The sequence below is a fragment of the Mytilus trossulus genome, chromosome 10 (assembly GCF_036588685.1).
Source record: "Mytilus trossulus isolate FHL-02 chromosome 10, PNRI_Mtr1.1.1.hap1, whole genome shotgun sequence".
Taxonomy (NCBI): Eukaryota; Metazoa; Mollusca; class Bivalvia; order Mytilida; family Mytilidae; genus Mytilus; species Mytilus trossulus.
In genome coordinates, this window is record NC_086382.1 from 35,885,591 (window position 1) to 35,903,383 (window position 17,793).

At 32.2% G+C, this 17,793-nt stretch overlaps 1 protein-coding gene across 1 annotated transcript in view; it reads right to left on the reverse strand.

Annotated features, from left to right (window-relative positions):
* The window catches only part of LOC134686374 (balbiani ring protein 3-like), a 40,765-nt gene that overhangs the window by 14,297 nt on the left and 8,675 nt on the right, over nt 1-17,793 (reverse strand). The window contains exons 7-15 of the mRNA XM_063546043.1: nt 15,601-15,723; nt 13,120-13,239; nt 12,130-12,258; nt 11,224-11,358; nt 9,288-9,425; nt 7,576-7,698; nt 5,071-5,190; nt 4,084-4,212; nt 196-330 (exon numbers count right to left, since the gene is read on the reverse strand). Coding sequence (XP_063402113.1) covers nt 196-330; nt 4,084-4,212; nt 5,071-5,190; nt 7,576-7,698; nt 9,288-9,425; nt 11,224-11,358; nt 12,130-12,258; nt 13,120-13,239; nt 15,601-15,723 — 1,152 coding nt within the window. The remainder of the gene's footprint in view (nt 1-195; nt 331-4,083; nt 4,213-5,070; nt 5,191-7,575; nt 7,699-9,287; nt 9,426-11,223; nt 11,359-12,129; nt 12,259-13,119; nt 13,240-15,600; nt 15,724-17,793) is intronic.

The following is a 17,793-nucleotide window of genomic DNA, read 5'->3' on the forward strand; positions in this document are numbered from 1 at the left end:
ACGTTGTTCCATTTCTTCTTAATTAGTCCCTTTAATTTATTTTTATTCAAGCGTCACTGGTAAGTCTTGAGAAGCCAGAAAGCACGTCTGTCGTACATTTTTTTTTAATACTGCCGACTTTGGTGAGTATATTGTCAACTTAATTGTGTTAACCATACACAAACTACTATATACGAACTATGAATTAAAACTTACGCGCAACCAGCGAGGCATTTGTTTGGATATGTTTTAAAAACTTTTCCATCAAAACCACAGACAGGACTGCCACCACTTTTACATCTTCTATCACACGAACATGGGCATATACCTTTACAATCTATCTCTGTTTTACTGAAATATATATATTAGATAGTACAACAGTTGGTTCAACGTGGCTAAAAGGCAACATCACATACCAACCACAATACAAGTACTTACCAACCAAAATACTATAAGACTTAGGTAAAACGGTGAGGGTTTGGAATAATAAATATGGTACACTTTTCCTCAAATCTTGTATAGTTTAAGCTACAAAAATATTTTTGTCATGCATCCGATTTCACCTTGAGAGATGCACACGCCTGATGAAGCTAATTTGTTAAGCGAAATATTGAGTATTTCAATTTAAAATCGAAAAAAACTTTTTAAAGTATTAATTAGTGTGTGTAAGTTATATTCTTAGACATTCATATATATATGTGTAGTAGTATTTCTGCAAATTAAACAGATTCCATTTTTTCTTTTGGCCAAAGAGTTGATGAACATATCTTAGACTGACAAACAATATTGTGAAACTGTCTGTGTGAATAATTTTCTCTTAATGTTATTACACAATTACACCGTGTAGAACGCCACATGAGGGGTGTCGGCTTTGTTTGACATGGGGTGGCAATTTTGAAGCGACGAAAAAGTAACAAGGTAAGTTCAAGCATCAAAATTTCTTATTTTTAGAAATCTCAGTACCATATAATGTATTGCACGGAAGGAACCGCAACATGATCTTTTTCTTGAAAGCAGAAGCAGTCGTTTTCAGTGCTCAGTTTTCTCAAACACCTCGCCCTAGTTTTCCGTGTTGCAGATTTTGAGGCTTTATACATGTTATATGCTAATTTCGGTATAAAAACTACTTTAAACAACTACCCTCCGTTTCATTTATATAGAATTGTATTCTTCTCATTGACTTATACCTAATACCACTTTCTTAGTTAAAATTAATTGGTTTTAAAACTGTTATTCAACAAAATATGAAGTGTCGCTCGGGGTGTCAGATTTTGCATCGCAAGGGGTAGAGGCTTGTAAAAAAAAAGAATAAATTTTCTTATAAATCGATCTCTATCTGATACTTTTTTTATTCAAACACACCTTCACTGTTATAATGACAACTTACAAACCTAAGGTATGTCATTTGGTCAATATTTTAGTCTTTTAAGTAATGTGCATTTTTATTGATAAACATAGCAAATAAATCCTCAAAGTAGAAAACAAATGGATATGAATAGAAGTGTAATGTTATTTGTTTTATATTATACCTTTGAAATACAAACATGACCACTTCCCTTTCCTCGATCTTGATATCTATATCATTAACGAGAAGCTCAATACAAAAACTTACAATGAAAGAGATGATTTTTCATTTCCTATTGTTAATTATCCATTTTTAGATGGTGACGTTCTCTTGTCACCATCTTATGGTGTTTATATATCTCAACTTGTTCGATTCTCTCGTGTATGTAACAACGTATTAGATTTTAGCGAGAGAAATTTATGTATTACTGAAAATTATTACACCAGGGTTTCCGATATCACAAACTGGTAAAAAAATTTACTAAATTTAATCACCGATATAAGGAAATAATTCGTAAATATAACTCAACATGCAGACATCTTATACGTTCAGGTATTTCACATCCAATTTTTTTATGGAAATATTCTTTATAAAGTACAAACATGTCAGTATTCTCCTCAGAAACTAACAAAACCTTTAAATAGACTTATTAAAAAGTGATATAATTGCGATACTGTTGTCAGGTCATTAAAGATTTCATTCATTTTGGCTTTAATATTGATTCACTTATAGGGTCTTTGCATCGGAACTAAACACATTTATTTCTAAAAAAAACAGTTGTTGGCATGACACGGGTTATGTTCTTCTCATATATTTTATGATAGTATGATACTAAACCCCTAACGGGAGGGATTGTGTCGGATATTCATATGATGCAGACATAATCTTTCAATCAGTTTAATTGAGGTTTGGAGCTGGCATGTCAGTTGACTGCTAGAAGTCTGTTGTTATTTATGTATTATTGTCATTTTATTTATTTTCTTTTGTTACATCTTTTGAAATCCGACTCGGACTTCTCTTAAACTGAATTTTAATGTGCATATTGTTATGCGTTTACTTTTCTTCATTGGCTAAAGGTATAGGGGGGGTTAAGATCTCATTAACATGTTTAACCCCGCCGCAATTTTGCGCCTGTCCCAAGTCAGGAGCCTCTGGTCTTTGTTAGACTTGTATGATTTAAAATTTTAGTTTCTTGTGTATAATTCGGAGTTAAGTATGACGTCCACTATCACTGTACTAGTATGCTTATTTTAGGGGCCAACTGAAGGACACCTACGGGTGCGGGAATTCTCGCTACATTGAAGACCCATTGGTTGCCTTCGGCTGTTGTCTGCTCTATGGTCGGGTGGTTGTCGCTTTGACATATTCACCATTTCTTTTCTCAATTTTATATTGACGAATGGACGTAAGAATATGAAAATTACACGTATGAATGATGAAGGGTGTACCCGATTAACTATCAAATCACTAATGATTTATATTGAGTTGAATACGAATACACTTAATTAAATGCTATGAACAGATTTATCTTTAATCTTTCTATGAATTTTTGTCTTCAATTTCGTAAATGCAAATCTAAATGATTATTTAGTAACTGTATCAGTTTATTTTCATAAACTGATCGACGCCAAAATAGATTAGATTAATTGTTGATTAGACATTATATAAATGCATAAACGTATGAATCTTTTAAAAAAATGGAACGAGAAAGATTTGAAATAGACCACGAATAGGAGGTTGGCGAACAGTTTGTGTTTTACCATGATAGTGACTTAAAAGAAAAAGAAATCGTTTACTAGCATGAAAACTAAATATTTTAAGCCATTTTTTACTATTTTGTCATGGTAAAGAAGATGTGAATAAAATCAAAAGCATATGTTTTATAAGACCAAAAACAGGCAAAATGAAAAATCCTTGTTTTGTCATGGTAAAGTAGATGTGTTTGAAATAGAATGCACATATGAAGACTAATTTACATGCAAATATGCATTTTTTTATGACAAGCCTTTACCCTTTACGACGCATAATCTAACACCCCGAGCGACACTTTATATTTTAATGAATAACAGTTTTAAAACCAATTAATTTTAACTAAGAAAGTGATATTTGGTATAAGTCAATGAGAGGAATACAATTCTAAATAAATGATACGGAGGGTAGTTGTGTAAAATAGTTGTATACCAAAATTAGCATATAAAGCCTCAAAATCTACAACGCGGAAAACTAGGGCGAGGTGTTTGAGAAAATTGAGCACTGAAAACGACTGCTTCCGCTTTCAGAAAATAGATTATGTTGAGGTTCCTTCCGTGCAATTCATTATATGGTACTGAGAGTTCTAAAAATAAGGAATTTTGATGCTTGAAATTACCTTGTTACATTTTCGTCGCTTCAAAATTGCCACCCCATGTCAAACAAAGCCGACACCCCGCATGTGACGTTCTACACGGTGAATTAATTAACTTTAAATGAAACCTTAGGTACATTTTACCCATAAGTAAATTGATTATTAGTTTAAGAAATATCGATATACGATTGTTTATTTAAATACTGTACACCCACTTATTTTTGCGTGCGATTTATTTTGGCGACTTAAGCGAAAATAAATCGTTGCAAATATGTTAAACTTCTGGTTATTCTCTTTTAAAAACATCAAGTGAATTTGAGTCTCGAATAATAAAATCGCGGCGAAATAGGTTAGAAAGGGCTAAACACAAAATAAAGTATTCGCGAACATAAGTTGGGGTACAGTACACACACACCTGCACTCGGCCAAACATTTGGAAGGGTATTCATTTTCGTCTTTCCCACAGACTAAATCGTCATTGTTCGGTTGAGGACATCCACATGGAGAACAGGGACATGCTGTTGTACATGCTATTGTAGCTTTTCTGTAATTATAATTATATAGAATATGTTTTCTTTAGTACATTGTAAACAATACATAAACACGTAGAATAAATATATATTTACAGCAATGTCTTCTGAGAAATATAAAAAAAAATGAGTATGAAGATGTCAATAGTACACGGATGCCCTACTCACACTATTATTTTGATGACCGATGAAGCGTAAAACTGGGGTTAACACTAATTTGGCACTGAAATAATAAAAATAATGTCATAGAGAACATGTGATTTGCAAATACAACGTAAAATCTAAAGCGGGACAGACGAACAAATGGACAGACGAACGGAACAGATGAAGTGACGCATATACGAAGTGACGCACAGACTGAAAAATAGTATGTTGCTAAGTAGAGCGTAACATTTGACTTTAAAATTGGTATCCATTCTATAAATGAAACCCGAATAAAACGTATCTTCTTTTATATAGACCTAATTTGTTGCGGGTGAGGCTTTTGAATGACCAACATTAAAACTTTATTTTCTTTTTGGTAAGTGAATATATCTGATTTCAATTTTTTAAATAGTTATTTTCGATTCGGGGTGAGTCTTTAGAATATGTTAACAGATGTCCCGTTTCCATTGGGACATTAGTGTTGCATTTTGAATCCATTATATTGCTTTGCAATCTAATCGTTCTATAGATCAATAAGTGTTTATTTTGACATCTAAAAATAAATCTTCGTTTTCTTGTTCAAATCGTGTCATATACATTGTAAAATTAGAATCCTAAAGAAAAAAAACAATATTTCAGAAAATCAAATCCGGTCAAGCGTCCGGAAATGGGTGTGAATTTTAAGTTTAATTCCAGGACTCGATATTGGTGTTTATTATACAGCTTACTTGCAGTTAGCTTCACATGCATTGCTGTATGTTGTTGAGTCTGTAGAACACACTGGACTGTTATCGACTGGACAATTACACGGACAGTCACATTTTTGGTTACATTCCACATCTATTTTTCTTCAATAGCACATAATAATTTAAACATTGTTAACATAAATATACAATCTAATTTGTATCATATTGTAAAATGTTAAGTAAGGATTGAAATATACAACACGTAATCCAAACTCATAAGTCGAACTAACAATTAATGCCAACGCAAAATGAAAAAGACTAGAAGAAAGACAACAGTTTACACAACATAGAAGACTAAAGAATGAGTGACATCATGAAATCCACTTACAAACAGGGGAGATCTTAGGGTTTCCTGAAGGGAAAGCAGATCCTTGTAGCCGTCGTTTTGCTCTTGTAAGTATAACTTCATTGATACGTTTCACTCGGTATGTGACATTCGGTGAAAGGGGACATGATTGTGATTATGACGATTTGATTGCATATTGGCGTTTACAAGTTGCAATTTTGTAAAGGTTATACAGCATACAAAAAGTAAAGTCACAAAAAACTGAACTCAGAGGAAAATCTGGTAAAAAATAGTGTACATGTTATAATTTGTACAATGCCAAAATAAAAAATAATAACATGCACAAAAGTACATGTACATCGTTAAAACATGAACAAAATTTGCTTGAAAATTATTTTAACCTGTACAAAATTTAAAAATAATAATAAAGCAGAATATACATTCACGAATGAAATGTATCAAATAACTAAGAACAATAATTAAATGAAAAAGAAGGTGCATTATCTACATCGTGCATAACATACTTCATTTTTATACTTTATAAAAACATTTTTGTTCACTTATTGCTACACAGCAGACACATTTTACACATTTGAGTTGCACAAACCTTTTCTCCTAGATTTTCATCTCATGTTATGTTTTTCTCATTGACAGGGCTCATGTAAACGGACGTAATAGGACATTATAACTTTATCACCATGAGATAGAAAATTAATCTATTATTTGAGTTTTTCGTCACGACATTAGCTTATACCTGCTGGCCGAAAAACGGCCCTCTTTCGTGCACGCTTGATGTCGATATTTGAAATTTTGAACACACCCTTACTTTTTTTGGCAGCAGGATGGTTCAAACCATTTTAAAGTAATATTTTGTACATGATATAAAATTGAGAATGGAAATGGGGAATGTGTCACAGAGACACCAACCCGACCATAGAAAAAACAACAGCAGAAGGTCACCAACAGGTCTTCAATGTAGCGAGAAATTCCCGCACCCGGAGGCGTAACATGTATGAGGTATTTTTGTGCATGTTATCACTTGTATTTTGGCATTATACAAATTATAGCATGTACAAATTTTTTGTACATGCTATAAACTGTACAAAATCGCAACTTGTACACGACATAGAGATAGAAGAAGTTGTGGTATGAGTGCCGATAAGACAACTTCCAATCCAAGTCACAATTTCTATAAAGAAAGTAATTTTGAGTCAAAGTACGGTCTTCAACACTGAGCCTGGGTTCACAGCGAACGGCAAGCTATACAAGTTCATTATTTGTCACCTATAAATACGTTCAGAGAAATTTGAAGCAATATTAAAATATACAATAGACCAACTATATGTACAATTAAACAGCGATTATTCTTGATGAATCAGGCAATTTATTTTCTCGTTTGAATGGTTTCACATTAACACATATATATATATATATATTAAACACAACTGACTTAAATATTCAAATGAACAAACATATTAAAATTTATATAACAAAGATACAAGCAAAAAGTTATTGTTTTAATAGTATTACGAAAACTGCAACCAAAAAGTTGATGTAGTAGTTTAATTTTTAGCAAGTGTAATGTTTTCTGAACATGTTCATATGATGAATAGAATGCGTATTTAAAATACGTTTGATCCATTTTTATAAATGCATTTAAATATATATCTGATGGGCATGGTTTAAAAGTAAAGTATAAACTATATAATTTTTTCTCATGTCTCTAATATGAACAGATATTTATAGACCACATAAACTAAGTTAAGACTGATAGTCTATGTAGAGTACACTATACCATTACGTTGTCCATTGATCACATTTTCGTACTTGTTTACCCAGTCATTAAGTATATAGATTAAGGTATTTTCATGAAGGTATATACAATGTACATACTTTTCAATTGGTATTAGAATGTTAGCTTCTTATCAGAGGACCTCGGGGTGATAAATATAACCTATTGTATTTAGGAACCCAAATATATGATCAAAAGTCCCAATAAATGTGCTACAGTTCAAATGCAACTAAGATGAAGACATTCGAAGTCTGGATTTATAATTATCCTAACGGATTTTATTTCGTTGCTTTCTAGATAACATATGAACCGTAAATCTAAGTATTCAACTACATGTACATTTTTGTAAATGCAAATATTTAAATAGCTTCAACGTTAAAAAAAAGGATCTGAATTTGTGTTATCTTACTTGCAGGTTGCATGGCATTTTGATTTGTATGTTTTTCCATCAACCCCACACACAGGTTTAGACTCTGTACAACTATCTTCACAATCACACGGACAAGGTTTGTTACATCGTACTGCGACCTTTCTGTAATATAAGAATAATGCTCATTATTTCTTTATAACTATATCGATATGATACAGGGAAGATTTCAGGCTAGCAGTTGTTGTAATACATTTTGTGATTTAAATGTTTTTTTATGTAAATGTTTCTTTTCTTTGACTTAATAATTCTGACTTAAACATCACATTGTGAATGCTACACATTTGAGATTGAACAGTGTAAGAGGGGAGAAAGATACCAGGGTGACATTCAAACTCATAGATCGAAAATAAAGACACCGCCATGGTTTGAAAATAAAAAATAGAAACAAATAAATAGTAGTACACAAAACACACCATAGAAAACTAATGACTAAGCAGAACGAATATCCCCCCACACACAAAAAAGAAAACATTTCGATTGATCTCAGGTGCTCCAGAGGAGTATGCAGATTCTGCTCCACATTTGGTATGATGGTATATATTTTTCTTAATCGTGGAAAACCGTGTACTAGTACAATCGATATATACAATATCAGTCCTAGAATTTTAAAAGAGGTTGCTAGCTTTAGTTCTAAACCATTAACTAAGTTATTTAATGTGTCTCTATCAGTTAAACTGGTTTCACTGTTATGGAAAATAGCACATGTTAATCCTATTTTTAAAGGAAAAGGTAGTCCACATTCAGCTCTAAACTATCGTCCAATATCTGTTACTAGTATTGTTTGTAAGATTATGGAAAAAGTTCTATTTAAACATTTGTATAATTATATGAGAAGTAATAACCTTTTGTCAAAGTTTCAATCTGGTTTCCAGCCAGGTGACTCTACTGTTAATCAGTTAATTGAAATATATCATAAAATTATTAGTAATATGGATAGTGGGAGGGATGTAAGGTTTGTATTTTGTGATGTATCTAGAGCTTTTGATAAAGTTTGGCATAAAGGACTTTTATTTAAACTTAAACAATCTGGCATAAATGATCAGCTCTTATCATGGATAGAGAGTTATCTTTCAGATCGTCAACAAAGGGTCGTTTCAGAAGGTTTTTCGTCAACTCTAAGAAGTATACATGCAGGTGTATGTTTTTGATTAAAACCATTCCTGAATGTTTGTAAGATATTTTGTAATCTCAATGTGTTTTAAATTTCCTTCGAGCTTCAGAAAAATATCATTTACTGAAAAAATCATTATAAAGATATTACATCGATATTTATTTTGTTGTTTTTTAATGTTCTCTTTGGCCCAAACAATGACTGTTGTACATGGGGGAAAAAGTGGGTTGAGGTTGATTGTTCTCATAGATCATTTATTCATTATGAAATGAACTATCGCTGTTAAAATTTGGTTTGCTCTTTTGACTACTAAATTCCTTTGTCATCACAGTAGAATGGTTTGAAAAATTCTCGCTAGAAGCTAAGGATGCACGTGCTCTTTGTCAACGACACTAACAACGTCATCATAGCGATAACACCCGATATTCAGATTATCATTGGTTATCTCAACTCGATTGCCTTTTTCGCTTTCGCTGTACCGGCTCAAGCGAGAAAACCAATCTTGTTGAGATGATAAAAGATAATCTTTAATTCTATTATAACATAAACAATGATAACGTACAAGTTTAACAATACTCACGCGCAGGCAGCAAGACAAGCAGATGCGTACGTATTCTCATCTTTACCACAGACCTGCTTTTCGGTTCCTGTTTCTTTGGCTGCGCACTGAATTTCACATGAACATGGACATTTTCCGGAACACTTAACTGCTACTTTTCTAAAAATTGAAAGTTACTAAAATAGAATCGTATAAGTATATAAGCGACTAAAATAAAAGAAACACAATCAAGACAAGTCAAAACAAAACAAAACGAAAAGAAAAGAAAAATAACAAAATAGTAATTGAAACTGGCCTCGCGCATGCAAACTGCCCAATGCATCAAACGTGCTAGTCACGATGCTCAATTTAAGACCCTTTTCCATTTTTCAATAGTTTATTTATATAATATCTACGTGTTTTTATAGTAAATGAGCTGTCTTTTCGTCTTTTTAAGGCTTTTGTTTTCTTCAGAGGCGGATTTTTGGAGGAGCTAAACATAATGACAATGAATAGACTTGTATATATCTACGACCAAAATTTGTCTAGTTGACGTCCTCCTCTCAAAATCCGAGATTCGAATGTTTTCTGATTAAGCATTGTCAGTTTTTCATTTATGAATATTAAATTATCCTTGATACTGTCTGCCTCTTTCGTAGGAAAGCTTTTCATCAAGATATAGGAAATAGCGGAAGACAGTTTTTCTACCCACGATATAGATACCTTAATCGAACTTGCTACAGCAGTATTGATATTTTGGTTGTCAATCGTCTTCAATTGGTAATATATTTTACCTTCAAAAACTTTTGTTTCAAATGCAAATAATAATTAGTAGATAATGAGTTACCTAAATGGTGTAAGATATGGAGCCACATTAATTTCCACTACCGAAGCAGCTAAGATCACCCTTGGTTTTTGATGGAGTTCGTGTGGTCAGTATTTTGTTTATGTGTTGTGTTTTGTTTACCACGAAATGTCATTTGTTTTGTTTGTTTGCAGTGTCATGATTTGTTTGTTTTCAACTTATGATTTTGATTGTCCCTTTGGTATCATTTGTCCCTATCGTATATGCCTGCAAAGTATATTTTTAATGCTATCTTTTTCTGTTAATTTACAGTTGATTAATAGTAAAATAAATTGAAAGATTAAGTTTCTATTAATCTCAGAAATTCGAAGCAAATAAAATTGAGAATGGGAATGAGGAATTCAAGGGGACAACAACCCGACCAAACAGCAAACAACAACCGAAGGCCACCGATGGGTCTTCAATCTATCGAAAAACTCCCGCACCCGGAGGCGTACTACAGTTGGCCCCTTAACAAACATGTATACAGTCTAGTTAGTATTAATGCTCGTCATACTTAACTCCGAAACATACACAAGAAACTAAAATTTAAAATCAAAGAAGACTAACAAAGGCCAGATCTTGAGGCCCCTGACTTGGGAAAGCGCAACAATGCGCCGGATTTAACATGTTAAGTTAGATTAGGCGTATTTTCGAGCTTTTAGAAACAAATTCGAATCATCTAACTTTGGCGAAATACCCTGTTTATATCTGTCTGTATCTTTGTAGAGCCACTTAAGTGTCTTAACTAGACATTCATTGAATTATAAAACTTGTATCTTTTTTTTTGTGTAACAATTATATGTTGTCAGTAAATACTATTGAATATTTTTAATGATTATAAGGAAATAATCGAGTAATACATATACACTAGGTATAGAAAAAAGATAATGTCTTTATGAAATGTGGTACTATATACCTTTCATAAATTCGTGTCATCAACGTTGTTCCCTTTCTTCTTAATTAGTCCCTTTAATTTATTTTTATTCAAGCGTCACTGGTAAGTCTTGAGAAGCCAGAAAACACGTCTGTCGTACATTTTTTTAATACTGTCGACTTTGGTGAGTATATTGTCAACTTAATTGTGTTAACCATACACAAACTACTATATACGAACTATGAATTAAAACTTACGCGCAACCAGCGAGGCATTTGTTTGGATATGTTTTAAAAACTTTTCCATCAAAACCACAGACAGGACTGCCACCACTTTTACATCTTCTATCACACGAACATGGACATATACCTTTACAATCTATCTCTGTTTTACTGAAATATATATATTAGATAGTACAACAGTTGGTTCAACGTGGCTAAAAGGCAACATCACATACCATCCAAAATACTATAAGACTTAGGTAAAAAGGTGAGGGTTTGGAATAATAAATATGGTACACTTTTCCTCAAATCTTGTATAGATTAAGCTACAAAAATATTTTGTCATGCATCCGATTTCACCTTGAGAGATGCACACGCCTGATGAAGCTAATTTGATAAGCGAAATATTGAGTATTTCAATTTAAAATTTAATAGAACTTTTTAATGTATTTTAATTAGTGTGTGTTAGTTATATTCTTAGACATTCATATATATATATGTGTAGTAGTATTTCTGCAAATTAGACAGATTCCATTTTTTCTTTTGGCCAAAGAGATGATGAACATCTTTTAGACTGACAAACAATATTGTGGAACTGTCTGTTGGAATATTTTCTAATAATTTTATTACACAATTAATAAAATTTAAATGAAACCCTTAGTACATTTTACCCATAGGTAAATTGATTATTAGTTTATGAAATATCGATATACGATTGTTTATTTAAATACTGTAAACCCACTTATTTTTGCGTGCGATTTATTTTGGCGACTTAAGCGAAAATAAATCGTTGCAAATATGTTAATCTTTGGGTTATTCTCTCTTAAAAACATCAAGTGAATTTGAGTCTCGAATAATTAAATCGCGGCGAAATAGGTTAGAAAGGGCTAAACACAAAATAAATTATCCGCTAACATAACTTGGGGCACAGTACACACACACCTGCACTCGGCCAAACATTTGGAAGGGTATTCATTTTCGTCTTTCCCACATACTAAATCTTCATTGTTCGGTTGAGGACATCCACATGGAGAACAGGGACATGCTGTATTACATGCTATTGTAGCTTTTCTGTAATTATAATTATAAAGATTATGTTTTCTTTAGTACATTGTAAACAATACATAAAAACACGTAGAATAAATATATATTTACAGCAATGTCTTCTGAGAAATATAAAAAAAAATGAATATGAAGGTGTCATTAGTACACGGATGCCCTACTCATACTATTATTTTTATGTTCGATTTAGCGTAAAACTGGGGTTAACACTAATTTGGCACTGAAATAATAAAGATAATGTCATAGAGAACATGTGAATTGCAAATACAACGTAAAATCTAAAGCGGGACAGACGAACAAATGGACAGACGAACGGAACAGATGAAGTGACGCATAGACGAAGTGACGCACAGACTGAAAAATAATATGTTGCTAAGTAGAGCGTAACATTTGACTTTAAAATTGGTATCCATTCTATAAATGAAACCCGAATAAATCGTATCTTCTTTTATATAGACCTAATTTGTTGCGGGTGAGGCTTTTGAATGACCAACATTAAAACTTTTTTTTCTTTTTGGTAAGTGAATATATCTGATTTCAATTTTTAAAGTAGTTATTTTCGATTCGGGGTAAGTCTTTAGAAAATGTCACCAGATGTCCCGTTGCTATTGGGACATTAATGTTGCATTTTGAATCCATCGTATTTCTTTGTAATCTAATCGTTCTATAGATCAATAAGTTTTAATTTGAACATCTAAAAAAAAATCTTAGTTTTCTTGTTCAAATCGTGTCATATACATTGTAAAATTTGAATCCTAAAGAAAAAAAACAATATTTAAAAAAAAACTAATCCGGTCAAGCGTCTGGAAATGGGTGTCAATTTGAAGTTTAATTCCAGGACTCGATATTGGTGTTTATTATACAGCTTACTTGCAGTTAGCTTCACATGCATTGCTGTATGTTGTTGAGTCTGTAGAACACACTGGTTTGTTATCGACTGGACAATTACACGGACAGTCACATTTTTGGTTACATTCCACATCTATTTTTCTTCAATAGCACATAATGATTTAAACATTGTTAACATAAATATACAATCTAATTTGCATCATATTGTCAAATGTTAGGTAAGGGTTGAAAGATACAACACGTAATCCAAACACATAAGTCGAACTAACAATTAATGCCAACGCAAAATGAAAAAGACTAGAAGAAAGACAACAGTTTACACAACATAGAAAACTAAAGAATGTGTGACATGAAATCCAGGGGCGATCTGAGGGTTTCCTGAAGGGTAAACACATCCTGGTAGCCGTCGTTTTGCTCTTGTAAGTATAACTTCATTGGTACGTTTCACTTGGTATGTGACATTCGGTGAAAGGGGACATGATTGTGATTATGACGATTTGATTGCAAATTGGCGTTTATAAGTTGCAATTTTGTACAGGTTATACAACATACAAAAAGTAAAGTCACAAAAAACTGAACTCAGAGGAAAATCTGGTAAAAAATAGTGTACATGTTATAATTTGTACAATGCCAAAATAAAAATAATGACATGCACAAAAGTACATGTACATCGTTAAAACATGAACAAAATTTGCTTAAAAATTATTTTAACCTGTACAAAATTTAAAAATAATAATAAAGCAGAATATACATTCACGAATGAAATGTATCAAATAACTAAGAACAATAATTAAATGAAAAAGAAGGTGCATTATTTACATCGTGCATAAATACTTCATTTTTATACTTTATAAAAACATTTTTGTTCACTTATTGCTACACAACAGACACATTTTACACCTTTGAGTTGCACAAACCTTTTCTCCTAGATTTTTGTCTCATGTTATGTTTTTCTCATCGACAGGGCTCATATAAACGGACGTAATAGGAAATTATAACTTTATCACCATGAGATAGAAAATTAATCTATTATTTGAGTTTTTCGTTAGCTTATACCTGCTGGCCGAAAAACGGCCCTCTTTCGTGCACGCTTGATGTCGATATTTGAAATTTTGAACAAACCCTTACTTTTTTTGGCAGCAGGATGGTTCAAACCATTTTAAAGTAATATTTTGTACATGATATAAAATTGAGAATGGAAATGGGGAATGTGTCAAAGAGACACCAACCCGACCATAGAAAAAACAACAACAGAAGGTCACCAACAGGTCTTCAATGTAGCGAGAAATTCCCGCACCCGGAGGCGTAACATGTATGAGGTATTTTTGTGCATGTTATCACTTGTATTTTGGCATTGTACAAATTATAGCATGTACAAATTTTTTGTACATGTTATAACCTGTACAAAATCGCAACTTGTACACGACATAGAGATAGAAGAAGTTGTGGTATGAGTGCCGATAAGACAACTTCCAATCCAAGTCACAATTTCTATAAAGAAAGTAATTTTGAGTCAAAGTACGGTCTTCATCACTGAGCCTGGGTTCACACCGAACGGCAGGCTATACAAGTTCATTATTTGTCACCTATAAATACGTTCAGAGAAATTTGAAGCAATACTAAAATATACAATAGACCAACTATATGTACAATTGAACAGCGATTATTCTTGATGAATCAGGCAATTTATTTTCTCGTTTGAATGGTTTCACATTAACACATATATATATATATATATTAAACACAACTGACTTAAATATTCAAATGAACAAACATATTAAAATTTATATAACAAAGATACCAGCAAAAAGTTATTGTTTTAATAGTATTACGAAAACTGCAACCAAAAAGTTGATGTAGTAGTTTAATTTTTAGCAAATGTAATGTTTTCTGAACATGTTCATAGGATGAATAGAATGCGTATTTAAAATACGTTTGATCCATTTTTATAAATGCATTTAAATATATATCTGATGGGCATGGTTTAAAAGTAAAGTATAAACTATATCATTTTTTCTTATGTCTCTAATATGAACAGATATTTATAGACCACATAAACTAAGTTAAGACTGATAGTCTATGTAGAGTACACTATACCATTACTTTGTCCATTGATCACATTTTCGTACTTGTTTACCCAGCCATTAAGTATATAGATTAAGGTATTTTCATGAAGGTATATACAATGTACATACTTTTCAATTGGTATTAGAATGTTAGCTTCTATCAGAGGACCTCGGGGTAATAAATATAACCTATTGTATTTAGGAACCCAAATATATGATCAAAAGTCCCAATAAATGTGCTACAGTTCAAATGCAACTAAGATGAAGACATTCGAAGTCTGGATTTATAATTATCCTAACGGATTTTATTTCGTTGCTTTCTAGATAACATATGAACCGTAAATCTAAGTATTCAACTACATGTACATTTTTGTAAATGCAAATATTTAAATAGCTTCAACGTTAAAAAAAAGGATCTGAATTTGTGTTATCTTACTTGCAGGTTGCATGGCATTTTGATTTGTAGGTTTTTCCATCAACCCCACATACAGGTTTAGACTCTGTACAACTATCTTCACAATCACACGGACAAGGTTTGTTACATCGTACTGCGACCTTCCTGTAATACAAGAATAATGCTCATTATCTCTTTATAACTATATCGATATGATACAAGGAAGATTTCAGGCTACCAGTTGTTGTAATAAATTTTGTGACTTAAATGTTTTTTCATGTAAATGTTTTTTTTCTTTGACTTAATAATTCTGACTTAAACATCACATTGTGAATGCTACACATTTGAGATTGAACAGTGTAAGAGGGGAGAAAGATACCAGGGTGACATTCAAACTCATAGATCGAAAAAAAAAAGACACCGCCATGGTTTGAAAATAAAAAATAGAAACAAATAAATAGTAGTACACAATACACACCATAGAAAACTAATGACTAAGCAGAACGAATATCCCCCACACACAAAAAAGAAAACATTTCGGTTGATCTCAGGTGCTCCAGAGGAGTATGCAGATTCTGCTCCACATGTGGTATGATGGTATATATTTTTCTTAATAGTGGAAAACCGTGTACTAGTACAATCGATATATATACAGTATCAGTCCTAGTATTTTAAAAGAGATTGCTAGCTTTATTTCTAAACCATTAACTAAGTTATTTAATGTGTCTCTATCAGTTAAACTGGTTTCACTGTTATGGACAATTGCACATGTTAATCCTATTTTTAAAGGAAAAGGTAGTCCACATTCAGCTCTAAACTATCGTCCAATATCTGTTACTAGTATTGTTTGTAAGATTACGGAAAAAGTTCTATTTAAACATTTGTATAATTATATGAGAAGTAATAACCTTTTGTCAAAGTTTCAATCTGGTTTCCAGCCAGGTGACTCTACTGTTAATCAGTTAATTGAAATATATCATAAAATTATTAGTAATATGGATAGTGGGAGGGATGTAAGGTTTGTATTTTGTGATGTATCTAGAGCTTTTGATAAAGTTTGGCATAAAGGACTTTTATTTAAACTTAAACAATCTGGCATAAATGACCAGCTCTTATCTTGGATAGAGAGTTATCTTTCAGATCGTCAACAAAAGGTCGTTTCAGAAGGTTTTTCGTCAACTCTAAGAAGTATACATGCAGGTGTCCCCCAGGGATCAGTTTTAGGACCCTTTCTGTTTCTCATTTATATAAATGATATAGTAAATGACATTTCTAATGATATTAGACTTTTTGCAGATGACACCTCTTTATTTGTTATAGTGGATGAAGATCCTGCTGTGGCAGCTGCTTCTTTGACTGATGACTTTGATGTTATCTCAAATTGGGCAAAATCATGGGCTGTTCAATTTAACTCTTAGAAAACTAAAAATATTGTATTTACTAGAAGGGAAAGGGAACACCCACCTGTATTTTTTGGAATAAACGGGGAAGAGGTTGAGAAAATAAATATTCACTGTCATCTTGGGATATCATTTCAGTCATCAGCTTCATGGAACTCGCATATTGATATTATTTATAAACTAGAGGCTCTAAAGAGCCTGTGTCGCTCACCTTGGTATATGTGAATTAAACAAAGTTAGCAGACAGTTCATGACAAAATTGTGTTTAGGTGTTTGTGATGTGTTTGTACATCTTACTTTACTGAACATTCTTGCTGCTTACAATTATCTCTATCTATAATGAACTTGTCCGTGTAGTTTCAGTGGAAAATGTTAGTAAAAATTTACAAATTTTATGAAAATTGTTAAAAATTGATTATAAAGGGCAATAACTCCTACAGGGGTCAACTGACCATTTTGATCCTGTTGACTTATTTGTAAATCTTACTTTGCTGAACATTATTGCTGTTAACAGTTTATCTCAATCTATAATAATATTCAAGATAATAACCAAAAACAGTAAAATTTCCTTAAAATTACCAATTTAGGGGCAGCAACCCAACAATGGGTTGTCTGATTCATCTAAAAATTTCAGGGCAGAGAGATCTTGACCAGATAAACAATTTTACCCCATGTCAGATTTGCTCTAAATGCTTCGGTTTTTGAGTTAAAAGCCAAAAACTGCATTTTACCCCTATGTTCTATTTTTAGCCATGGCGGCCATCTTGGTTGATTGGCCGGGTAACAAAACACAAATTTTAAACTAGATACATCAATGATGATTGTGGACAAGTTT